Source organism: Chelonia mydas, chromosome 6 (genome assembly GCF_015237465.2).
Source record: "Chelonia mydas isolate rCheMyd1 chromosome 6, rCheMyd1.pri.v2, whole genome shotgun sequence".
In the NCBI taxonomy this organism is placed as follows: Eukaryota; Metazoa; Chordata; order Testudines; family Cheloniidae; genus Chelonia; species Chelonia mydas.
In genome coordinates, this window is record NC_051246.2 from 92,269,585 (window position 1) to 92,282,969 (window position 13,385).

Sequence of the window (13,385 nt, forward strand, 5' to 3'; positions counted from 1 at the left end):
ATAGACGACTCCTATTTGGTTTATCATGGATAACATAAACACATTATAAATGGACAAAGGTGAGTAATCTTAACTAAATTCTATGAAACCAAAGACATTTAAATTCAGTCACTTAAAAGAAGCCATTCAATGAGAGGTCTTGAGACAAGTAATTAATGAATATTAAGTATCTTAAATCCAAATTAAATCACACATTTTCTCTTTATTTACAAGGGTTAGCTGATGTCTCCTCTCCAGGAATGCATAGTCTGTTTAACAGAAGAAGCAGTTAATACCTTAAATTACAATAGTTTTTCAATATCTCATTAAAACCATTAAAAGAAAAATTTGAATCTAATCACTTGGCAGTGCTTTGATAAACTTCATCTCACCAATGCTGCTGTAGACCAGTGGTTCTCAACCAGGGGTACGTGTACCTCTCGGAGTAGCAGAGGTCTTCCTGGGGGTACATCAACTCATCTAGATATTCGCCTAGTTTTACAACAGGCTACATAAAAAGCCCAAGCAAAGTCAGTACAGAAATTTCATAAATGACTTGTTTATACTGCTCAAGGAGAAAGTAAGCAATTTTTCAGTAATAGTGTGCTATGACACTTTTGTATTTTATGTCTGATTTTGTATGCAAGTTGTTTTTAAGTTAGGTGAAACTTGGAGGTACACAGGACAAATCAGACTCCTGAAAGGAGTACAATAGTCTGGAAAGGTTGAGAGCCACTGCTGTAGACACTGTTGTGTCATGTTGCAGAAATAGTGCTGAACTGGAAGCTTACTTCTTCTTTATGTTCAGTTTTAGGTTTTTTTCCTCAGCTGTCTATTACAGCTGCTGCTTTCTTACAGAGATGAGATGAACAGCTGAGCTTAGAGGAAGGTACTTTGATGAGTGTGCTGTTGAAGCTGAGAGATGGGAGCAGAGTATTGTTACTTGCTTATTCAGTTTGGAGAGATTTATAATCTTCTCCTTCCGTAGTATCACTGGAGAAGGAAGGTATACCTCATTCAAGGCTTGGCTGGACTCAAATATCAGCTGCTGTCACCCTTTCACTGGCTTAGCATCTTCATAAAACAGTCTTAGTAGCATCTTCAGCTGCTGAATATGCAATCTGTGAACGCACATGCAGCAGATGTCCTTGCGGTGGGAACTTCTCAGAGAGTATTTAAAGTTTAGAGTTTTAATCTTTGCTTTATTCAGTCCATTCAGTCTCATCAGAGATTGAAACAGAATTTCATCTGCTAGTAAATGAGTACAAACACCCCTGTTTCCTATATAAGGGACTTTCAGTTCTCCAATAGCCCTTTTAAACTTCTCAGAGAAAATCTTTAAATTCAAATAGTCATCAAAGAAGACATCATCTCTTCTTCTTGACTAATTAATTCCCCCCATTAACATCACTGTTTTTATACTTTAATGGCTTCCTACGTTAGTCACCAGTTACAGAATCATTTCTGATATATTTGTACACAAAACATTTCATTATTCACATAGCAATGGCATCAGAAAGTTATTATATTAGGCTTGCATTTTGATAAAAATATTTGCAACTATACGTCTAAAAAGAATCTTATATCATCTTAAGTATTCAAGAAATAAACAACGGTTTTCACCTTTAAATGGAAACACGGAATGAGATGTAAACAAAAGTCTTCTACACAACATTTCCCAATCATAAATTTTCTCCTTATCACTTGAAGAAAGAAGACTTTAGAATGTCTATAAGAGAAATCATTTTCAATAAGAATTTTTTCTAGAATCCTTTGTGTGGGGTCGAAACCAAGAGGTTCTTTTCTTTGCAGAGGAAAGGGGTGAAAAGGCCCATTTTTCTGATTTCTTAGTTTATCTCTGGATAGCACATCCAAAGCATTAATCCTCCTTACATTCTTTTACACAGTTTACCACTTACAGCATTTACAACTTGCAAGTAAAGACTCATATCAAATATTCTATAAAAAGCATGAATCACAATAACTAATACTAAAACATACGATAAAAGAAAATAGTATGAAATACTAAACCAAAATAGAAGGTATCAAGATGAATTTCAGAGTCTTGGTAACTTCACTTGGGGTAATAAACATTGTGTTATTTTCCTTGAGCTTTGGAAGCCTGTCACACTGACAGAAAGCAGAGGCCTCCAGGAATCTCCTTACCTAGCTTGATGTTTTATATAATTTAATAAGCAACTAACAAGCATTTGAGCAATCATATTATCCAAGCATCATGTGTATGAACATAATTTTAATTGTCTCTTAAAAATTTCAGTAAAGGCAAAGACAAGTTTGTAATAACCTAACATAATAAAAATCAATTATAATGATTTCACTAATAACCAGTTTTGCATCAATATTGAGGTTTACCCCCTACAGGTAGCTATAAAATCTTAAGATAGAATATTGTATTAGTGCTGTTCTTGCTATGCCTGCTCTGGGATAGTTGAGGTAAGTCTGATTTTCAGAAATGCTGAGCCCCCACTACTCCATCAAAATCAGTGGGCACTGCAAGTGCTCAGCATCTCTGAAAACCAAACTCTTCGTCTCCAGATACTGCCGATATGTAACCTTTCACCAGCACCACATAGCCTTGCAAAACCGTGGCTATCCGCTTTATATCCATGGACCATTTCTGCGGATAGCAGTGCAGATGAGGATACAAATTTTGTATCCACACAGGGCTCTGACAGTAAGAGCCGGGCGGGCACCTGTGAGGAACCGTGGCACGGATCCACCTGCCCTGGGCGGGTGCTTGGGGGGCAGGGACACTGGGCGGGGGCTGCTTGGGATCCATGCCCAGGGCAGGTGGAGGGTCCACCACGGCTCCCCACAGCTGCCCGCCTGGCTATTACCATGGCAGGGCTGCAACTCTGAGCTGCCCCCTCCCTGCTAGAGCCAGGTTGGGGAGAGCCACACTGGCAGCTGTGGGGAGCCTGGGTCTCTCCACCTGCCCTGCGTGGCGGGCTGGGACTCTGGGTGGGGGGCTGCTTGGGCCTCCCGCCCAGGGCAGGTGGAGGGTCTGCTACGGCTCCCCACAGCTCCCAGAACCCCTCCCAGATTCCCCTGTCCCTGTAGGGTGGACTGTAAAGAGGCATTATTGGGGAAACTAACCCCTTTGACTTTAGATCACAGTTTTAATATTCTTTTTTCTGCAGAAAGCCAAGCAATAATGAACAGGTCATATGTTGACCAAGTGGGGAGGGGACCACTCTGATGACCGACTATTCGAGCAAGGTGGCAGATGTGTTTCAGCTTGATAGGCATTTGTCTTGTGTCAAACAGAAGTAAATTTTGTGTATCAGCAGTGGTGATGGGTGGTGAAGATAAAGAAAGGGAATATATGCTCAGAGGCTGAAGCACTGGAGAGTCTTGGGCCCCCAGTGGGATCCACTAAAGGAGAGAAGGTATGAGGCATATGGTCACAGATCATAGTTTAAGAGCAACAACAACATAAAAAGATAACACAATGGCACAGCCTGTGTCCATTTCAGGGACATCCAACTAAGACTTGGATAGAACTGGTGGCAAATAAAGCAAGTCCTTTTCCCAAGAGAGAATCCAACTATTTTCCCAAGGGAGAATAGTTAATATTGACATAAGATGGGGTTCATTAATACAGGAGGTTTCTTACTTTCATTAAACACCAAGGCAGGCTGGACAATATGGCTGGGATGCCTGTGCTGAGTGTAGTGTCCTCTTTCCCCTACATTAGAATGTGCTTGTGAATGGAAGCTTCCTCAAGCTGCTGGATGTGGTGTGTCAGGTGCACCCTGGATTAGATGTCATCTATGGTGGGGTTCAAGGCTTCATCTCCAAGAAGCCTGAACAGCGTCCAGACCCCATGAAGCTGATTCAGGTGAGCAGTCCAGATTGGTCCCATAGTCTCTCCACACCAGTGCACAAACTCCGGGCTACTGCAGAGAGGGGTGAGCTTTCTTCTCAGCAGAAAATTCATCCAGTCAGGACCCTCCAGAAGAGGCCATGCAGTCTCCTCGTGTATTGTGAAATGGAGCATTCCATAGCCACACATTAAATTCCATGTAGAATTACTTAACAAATCTTTCTGGTTTTTAGCGGAAACACATGGCTGGGGATTGGATGGCTCACAGGAGTCTGAATAGGCTACAAACTTCTTTTTAACCTCTAGTCTGATGGTTTGAATCTCATTCAGGTCAGTAGTGACTAAAAATCATTAGTAATACTAATTCTGTGACATTGGATGACAGCTTTAATCCAAGGCTTTCAAAGCACTTTACAAAAATGGGTCAGTATTATCTCTGTTTTACAGGTGAGGAAACTGAGGCACAAGGAAGTTAAATGGCTTGCCTAATTTCACACAGCAATTCAGTGGCAGGGTTGAGAATATAACCCAGCTCTTCTGATTCCCAGTCCTATTCTATAATCCCTTGACAGTACTGCTTCTTTGTCTAACTGTCAGATGAGCTGTCTGAAACATGCTGGTGAAGCTCAGTTCAGATCATCACAAACCCCCACTACCCCCGTTGAACTTAATAGGACCCCTAGTTGTCACACTTTTGGAGCCTTCAAGATTAAGCTACACAAGATATTATATGATTTATTAACAAAGATTGCCAGAAACTTTATATAACTGGCTATTTTCAAAGGCCTGTAATTTCTACAAATGACAGCAGGTGGCGATGTCCCCCTTGCTGGGACAGGAGAGTTATAAAATGAGACCTGGTGATCTGGATAAAACTTTTTTCATGACCAGGCTGCTACTACTAACCTGGCTGCATTCCTTAGTGTCTAAGCAGAATATTATCCAGTTAACCTTTGCAACACTATATGTGGCTTTGAATAAGTGTGTTGGGATCTATACAAGTTGCTAGGAGACCTAGTGTACAGCCTGGGTGCACTTGGAACAGCTGGTTGCACTGAAGGTGGGAGAAGTGGTGAGAGCCACAGAGAATTGTTCACTGTGTGTACAGATCTTGGTAGCCAACACAGACCTGGGATGAGAGTGAACAGCAAAGAAGACGTGTTTGCAACAGAATATGGTATCAAAAATAGACAAAGCTGTTTTGGGTTGCATGTGCAGAAGCACCACAATTTACAGCAAGAAAATGCTATTCCCTCTCTACATGGCATCAGGAATAAAAAAAATTATTAAAGCTAATTATTAAAGCTAATTTAACTTTAATAAAGTTAAAATTATATACATCTGGGTATAATGCTTAAATTATCCAAAAGTACAAAGTTTGGTTTAAAAAACAATAAAATACAGATGATACATAATCTGCAATATCCCAAATTAAGGCTGATAAATTTAACAATACAGTTTAAATATTAGCATCCAATATTCAAGTACATCACTCATAAAAAGTTATACTAAAAGTAGCTTGTGGAAAGCAAATATAATAATGAGTGTAGATTGTCCCTCAGTAATTGAGGATATAGGATAGGTTGTCCCTCAGTAAATACAATCCATCAGAGAAGTATTTCAGTTACTTTCCTGACTTCACTTCTCAGTGGCACTCTAGCTCATTTCTCCTAGAATATTGCATTCAGGTCTGGACTCCTTGGGGCCAGTAAGACATTGTCAGACTGGAGGGAGTTCAGAGAAGGGCAATAAAAATGATCAGGCACCTGGAGGAAGGGACTGACTTAGGAGGATAGATCCAAAGAACTAAATATTTATCATTTGATCAAACAATGACTTGTGTGGTGGGGACTTGAGAATCATATATAAATATTTGAAGGATAAAGAGCAAGGAGATAGAAGAATTATTTAGGGTTGTTCCAATGGGGTCTAAGTAGGAAGAATTGGATGAGCCTGAGTAAAGGAAAATTTAGCCTGAAAATCAGGACAAATGGCTCCATTAGATCAGTGCTACTCAAAGTGATGGTCTGCTGACCGGTGCCAGTCTGCGAGCCATCGGCTGCCGGTCTGCGCGCACACTGGGGAAAAAAATTGCCAGCCCCCACATCAGATAGCTTGAGAAGCACTGCATTAGATGCTCAGATACCACAATAATGAGCACAGTATAAATACCTAGAAAGATACCAGACTGCAGAATAGTCTCCCTAAGGAAGTGATAGAGGCAGTTACTGAACACTATTTCAGTTTTATCTTTGTTTCTCTGCTTCTCCTAGAACTACTTGGATGAGCGCAAGTTGAGACTCTGGGATTTCTTTAGGAACATGGACAAAGATGGAAGTATGAAGATCCCTGTGGCAGAATTCCGGAAAGCCATGATGCAGGTGTGCTTCAGAAACAGTGTCTTCTAATTTTCTCAGGGTAGGGTATTGTTATGAGGAAGCTCACACTGCTGAAGCCCCCAGCTGATGCTGGTTGAGCCCTTCTGTGAGGAAGCTCACACCACTAGGCTAACTCCACATGTGCCATGAGAAACACTTATCCCTGAATGAGGCACAAAGGAAATGCCATGAGACCTAATATATGATGTGGGTGGCAAAATAGCCATGGATCCATTCTGGAATAACATTAACCATGTAAAATCCCAGTATTCCAACTCCCACCTATCTTGGTTCCTCCAGGGTACTTAAAAGAAACATAGATGATGAAAGGAGACTGATTGTGTGGAATATGTCTATTGGATCTTTATGGATGATCTCTGCAAAGTGCTATGGGAAAAAACAAAGCCACTTCAGTCCCTGCCAACACATCCTGAGGAAAAAATCCCTCCTTTGCCCCAACTATGGTGATCAGTTCAACACTGCCTGTGAGAAAACATCCACAGTTCAATGTTTAATCTTGTTTACACCTGACAAAGAAAGGGTGCAAAAAACAACTGCATTTTTTCTTGAATGCTCGGAAAGGTGGATTTGGCCACCTGCTAAAATTCTCCCCTCCCTTTCTAATTGCTCCAGGCTATTCACCTACTTATTAAATAGTGATTGCTTCTCATGCTGGTAAAAAGAGTTCTTTGTGCAAAGAAGACAGGCTGTCTGGCACCATTTGTGTTTCAGCCACTGGGAGCCACAAGAGGAGAGATAATCAAAATCTCCTTTCTCCCTTCTCCCACCAGCAATCAAGAATTCCACTAGATCGAGCCCAGATTGTGGAACTGGTGCACAAATTGGACCAGCACCGGACAGGGATCGTGGATTACAGGTGAGTGAAGCATCTCCTGCACTTGCTTTCTCTCTCGTTTTCTTCTTTTCTTTATTTGTCTCAGTTCTGATTGATACTGAATGAACCTAGGCTAGTTCACTCTGGAGGGGAGGACACAGCTGGGGCACATGGCATTGGTCATTCAGGGATCCCTCCTACTCTGTGACATGATCCAGACTGCCTTTTTGAGTAGCCTAGAGGTGAGATTACCAGCTGCATGCATAGCAACCCTTTTGATCCAGGCCAGAACTTCTATATTTTTCTGCACTCTTCTCATATACCACAAAATCCCTCATGTTTCCCAAGCCTGCCGTGAAATGGCATGAATCTCACAATGGAATGGCATTTTCAGTGCTGCACATGTTGTTGTGTGACAGTTATGGACTCTCCAGGTATCATCTCAGCATCATCCTGCACTCTGAAACCCAGAAGAAGATTCCAGAAAGGCAGCAAATCTCTGCTTTCAGACCCTCTATTCCATCCTGAGAGACCTCCATTTCTTTGCTTCCTTATATGATCCTTCTTCTTAGAGGTCCCGGTCTTCTGCACAAACCTGCTTTCAAACCACAGTGCCTTCCGTAATTCTGAATAAATATCAGCCTTTAGCAGTAGTGTGGAAGTTCTGAGAGTCTGAGTGGTCGGACATTCCAAGGCTGTTAGGAGCTGCAGGCCAAGCCACTTGTCCTGGGAAAGGAAATTGCTCCTAGATTTGCAGTCTAAGATGCGACTGATGATCTCAAAGCTCTGATAATTTTGCCAGAATATCCTCACTCTTCAAACACTGCCATGGATTTTAAATATGTCATATTATAGTCTAGAGTTAAGGTCTGAAGCAGATGGGCCAGTTTTGCAAATGTTAATCTAGTCTATCCAGCTGGGTCTATTTCATGTGCCATAGTGTTACTGTCACACATATAACTAAGAGATGGGACAGATCTAACTTTGATGTCCGGATCGCTCCCACCTCAGACAGTTTTTTCATGGCCTTCTCAGTGTCTTTCAGGCATCTAGGAGGAGGGAGAAGGTTCATTAAACTGGTTTAAAATCCTGATTTCTCTTCTTTCACCTTTTAAATCAGTAATTTAAAAGAGAAGCAGCCAGCACAGAAGCCTAAAGAAAAGGAGGAGGAGGAACCTTAGGAGAGAAGACAGGAGGCAGGTCAGCTGGTGAAAGGTGGAAGGATAAGTGCGGGAAAGAAGCTAAAACAAAGTGACTTATGGCTTGGGAAAGTAGAGGAATGGGGGACTTTTGATAGTCAAGGCTACTGAATCTAAAAAATAAAGCTTACATTCCCCTGCATGTCTGGGACAGGTTTGTGAAGGTTGGAGTATAGTCCTGTTGACCAAGTGGAGAGAAGATAGCTCCATGAGAGGCCAGGTACCAGCACATCTTGCTCCACAATGTGGGAGTGCTGCACTTATTTGCAGAGAGGGAGAAGGAGAAGGAGGGCTGTAATGGAGGAGTCCCGTGGAGTTATATGCTACTATTGCCCCCTTTCTGGAGCAGTGTGGTAGAGGTCTAAATGAAGTGTAAGCAGTGTCAGGATGAGCTCCACCCTGACATCTGGTGGTGAGGTGTGGCAAGTTGTCGAAAAAAAAACTTCAGGGGCCGATCTCATTTGCATAGGCACACCCACCCCGCCTAGACTGAGGCCATAGCTGCCCAAATGGTCACTTCAGCTGTTGTGGGATCCCCAGTGTCTGTTATTGGGGGAAAGGGGTAAGGGGCACCTTACGTGTCCTGAAGCTGACTGCCCCACAGGGCTCTGCTCTGCTACGCTGTCTCACGAACGGCTCTGCTCCACCACGACCGGCTCTGCTCTGCACAGCTCGCCGTCTCACGAACAGCTCTGCTCAGCTCGCCGTCTCACGAACACACCGCTGTCTCACGGATGGCTCCGCTCCACCACGACCGGCTCCACTCCGCACAGCTCGCCGTCTCACGAACAGCTCTGCTCAGCTCGCCGTCTCACGAACACGCCGCTGTCTCACGAACGGCTCCGCTCCACCACGACTGGCTCTGCTCTGCACAGCTCGCTGTCTCACGAACGGCTCCGCTCTGCACAGCTTGCCGTCTCACGAACAGCTCTGCTCAGCTCGCCATCTCACGAACACACCGCTGTCTCACGGACTGCTCCGCTCCACCACGACCGGCTCTGCTCGGCACAGCTCGCTGTCTCACAAACAGCTCTGCTCAGCTCGCTGTCTCACGAACGGCTCCGCTCTGCACAGCTCGCTGTCTCACGAACAGCACCACTGCACGCTAGATCTTCCGGCTCCCCACTACTTGACACAGTGCTCAGTGATTTCAGCTCTTAGTGATTTCAGCTCTCAGTGATTTCAGCTCATAGTAGTGGGGGCCTTAGTGCTGGTGCACCATAAGGCCAACGTGAATGCAGCCCAGTACCTGTAGCAAGACTCTTAATAGACCCAAAATTAGCTCTGACATTCCACAGTGGAGAGAGACAGAGGTGCAATTGGTGCTTCAGGCCCTCACAAAGGGGCCCACACCACCAGGTACTAATACCTGTCTCAAGTCTCTCTCAATTCACACAGTTTTGGAACCCATGACCCTTGCCTAGCGAGTGCTACTCAGTTGATGGTGAGTCCCTCCATCATAACAAAAGGCCAAGTACAGTTCCAAGCACAGTTCCCATAATCAGGGTAATAACAATTTACTCTTCCCGCCCCAATAACAGACACTGGGGATCCCACAACAGCTGAAGTGACCATTTGGGCAGCTATGGCCTCAGTCTAGGCGGGGTGGGTGTGCCTATGCAAATGAGATCGGCCCCTGAAGTTTTTTTTTCGACAACTTGCCACACCTCACCACCAGATGTCAGGGTGGAGCTCATCCTGACACTGCTTACATCCTCCCCCCAGCCGAGAATTTGTCGTCCCGACAAATCACACGCCCTTTATACCAACTCATTGGTTTCCTCCAAATGGCCTCAGGAAGCCCACTTTAGCTTCCACAAGCCTGTGTGCTAAATGTATTGGCTCCTCACTAGTCACCCCAGGTGCATGATAAGTTAACCGTTTCACTGGTCTTATCACCCTGTCTCGTCTATTGAGACTCTCTGTTGCCGAGGTAGGGGGAACATCCTCTTGAGTGACGGATGGAGAGGCTTCCCTGGAGGGTCCCTCGGCTACTGGCGTAGGCCCCTGCACTCCTAGTTCTAACGCTGGAGGGTTCAAGGTGCCCAGGGCATCCTCTACCTGTGTGTCTCCACTGTCCAATAACCTGTGTGTGTCATCACAGGGGGGTCTCATCAGCGGCACCGGGGTGTCAGAAAGGGGCCTAAATAATTCTGCCATGGGGTTTAGGGCGGAAGAGGGAAAACTCTCGTTTGGTTCAGCTGATCGAGACTGAAATCTTGTCTCCATCCCAGGATACACCAGGGTTGTGTCTTCCTCCTCAGACTCACTCTCAGATGTGCAGAATAGGGGTAAGTTAGCTGCAGGGGGCCCGCTGTCTGTTTTGGATGGCGGCTTGGGTCTAGCACCTCTGTTCTGCCCGGCTGCCCTGTCGTGGCCCGTCTCATAAGGGATGCTTACCAGTTCCCCCACAGGGAGCAAAAGGTTTCTATGCACCGTCTTTATTTGCCCTGGGCCGTCTTCAGGTTTGATCTTGTAGACCGGCAGATCTCCCAGCTTTTCCATCACCAGGTAAGGTATTGCCTTCCATCTGTCAGCTATCTTGTGTTTGCCAGCAATACCCAAATTTCGCAGCAGGACTCTGTCCCCCGGCTGGAGCTCCTGCGAACGCACTCTAGCATCATATCGATGTTTGTTGCGGTCTGCGTTCTTCCGAGCCGCAGCGGTAGCTAAGCGATAAGCATCCTGCAGCTTTTCTCTTAGTCGGGATACATATTGCCGGTGAGTTTCATAGCTATCTCCATCCTCTGATACACCAAAGCACAAGTCTATGGGTAATCTTGGTTCTCGCCCAAACATCAAGAGATATGGGGTGACTCCCGTAGCATCGTTCTTTGTGGCATTGTAGGCATGCACCAGAAATGCGACATGCTGGCTCCAGGTTGCCTTCTGCTCTGGTCGCAAAGTTCCCAACATATCTAATAGGGTTCGGTTGAACCTCTCTGGCTGAGGATCACCTTGGGGGTGATAAGGCGTTGTCCTAGACTTTTTAATTCCTGCTATCTTCAGCACCTCCTTCAGAAGGTGACTCTCAAAATCCCGCCCCTGATCAGAGTGTATCCGAGCTGGGAATCCATAGACTGAGAAATATTTGTCCCACAATACTCGAGCGACGGTGGTGGCCCTCTGATCACGTGTGGGATATGCCTGTGCATACCGCGTAAAATGGTCAGTCACTACTAGAATGTTCCCAACATTCCTCTTGTCTACCTCTACAGACAAGAAATCAATGCATACCAATTCCAAAGGTTTGTTGCTGGTGATGTTCTTGAGATATGCAGCCCTCGTGGGCAGAGTTTTCCTTTGAACACATCGAGCGCAAGTCTCACATTTCCTGCGAACATCTTCAGCCATTCGGGGCCAATAGAACCTACTACGAATAAGTTCCAGGGTCCTCTCCATCCCTAAATGCCCAAAGTCATCATGCAGAGCCCTCATGGCCAGGGCTCTGTACTTTTTTGGCAGCACTAGTTGTGCTCGTTGTTTTTGTAAAGGGTCAGTGGTCATTCGGTGTAGCACTCCCTGAATCAGTTTTAGTTTGGTCCATTCTCTCAATAGTAGTTTACCCTCCGGGTTAGGTGGGACAACCGCAGCTGGGCTTCGCCCCTCCCTTTTGGCAAGTAGTGTATCACGAATGTCAATATCTTGCCGCTGGGCTTCTTGCCAGTCCGCCGCATTGAGCATGGGCAAAGGAGATTGGTCCAATGCAATATAGTTCACTGAAGCAGAAGGCATGCATTCAGGGGGCAGGCCCAAAGCTTCTGCAACACATCCCTGAAGGCTCTCACGGGCCTCTGGCTCTCGGCGACTCACACTGCAAATAGCTCTCACTCCATCTGTGGGTATCACCGCAACTTCTGGAGCCTGTGGACGCCTGGACAATGCATCTGCATCTACATTGCTTCTCCCTGATCGGTACTGAATGCTGAACTCATAGCTAGCCAAGGCGGCTACCCATCTCTGCCCTGTAGCATCCAGCTTAGCACTTGTTAACACATAAGTCAGTGGATTGTTGTCTGTCCACACCTGGAACTGAGCACCATACAAGTAGTCTCGAAATTTCTCAGTGATGGCCCATTTCAGGGCCAAAAATTCCAGCTTGTGGGTGGGATAGCGAGTTTCACTATCAGACAATCCTCGGCTGGCAAAGGCTACAGGTTTACGTTTGCCTTCCACTTCCTGGTACAGCACTGCTCCCAGACCCTCCAAACTGGCATCAGTATGCAGGATAAAGGGTTTGCTTGGGTCAGCAAAAACTAGGACTGGAGCATGAGTTAGGCAAGTAATGATTTCTCGAAAAGCCCTTTCACATCTCTCATCCCACCGTGGCCCAAATGGTTCAAATGGGCCATAGTGTCTCTGCACAGGGGGCTTTGGAGACCTCCCCTTATTCTTGGACTTAGATTTGTTCTTGCTGGACTGATGTCCCCTGGTGAGATCGTTCAGAGGCTTTACAATCGTAGCATAGTTTTTCACAAATCTGCGGTAGTAGCCACTAAATCCGAGAAAGGTCTTGAGTTCTCTGTAGTTACTGGGACGTGGCCATGTAGTGAGTGCTTCTATTTTATCAGGATCAGTACTCACACCCTCTTGGGACACGATGTGACCCACATACTTCACTGAGGTTCTGCAGAACTGGCATTTGTCAATTGAAAGCTTCAGACCATAATCCTCCAACCTATCAAGCACTTTAAGAAGTCTTTCTTCATGCTCCTCTAAGGTTCTTCCAAACACAATCAGGTCATCCAAATAAACTAACACTTGCAGTAAATTCATGTCTCCCACAACTTTCTCCATGAGACGTTGAAAGGTGGCAGGTGCTCCAGAAATCCCTTGGGGCATGCGTTCGAACTGATAAAACCCTAATGGGCAGATGAAGGCTGTCTTCTCCTTATCTTCTTCTCCCAGAGGGATCTGGTAGTATCCACTTCGAAGATCCAACACAGAGAACCACTGGCTTCCCAGCAAACAGTCTAAGGCATCTTGCACTCGAGGCATAGTGTACTGGTCGACCACAGTACGGCTGTTTAGGGTGCGGTAGTCAATACACATCCGAATTTTCCCATTCTTTTTACGGACTACCACAATGGGTGAGGCGTATGGGCTGCGGGACTCTGTAATGATGCCATTCGCAGCCAGCTCCTGAA

General features: G+C 45.3%; 1 protein-coding gene across 1 annotated transcript in view; it reads left to right on the plus strand.

Annotated features, from left to right (window-relative positions):
* LRRC74A (leucine rich repeat containing 74A) overlaps window positions 1-13,385 on the plus strand; it is a 38,562-nt gene that overhangs the window by 13,084 nt on the left and 12,093 nt on the right. The window contains 3 exon segments of the mRNA XM_037898614.2: window positions 3,698-3,841; window positions 6,100-6,207; window positions 6,996-7,081. Of these exon segments, the coding sequence (XP_037754542.2) occupies window positions 3,698-3,841; window positions 6,100-6,207; window positions 6,996-7,081 (338 nt within the window).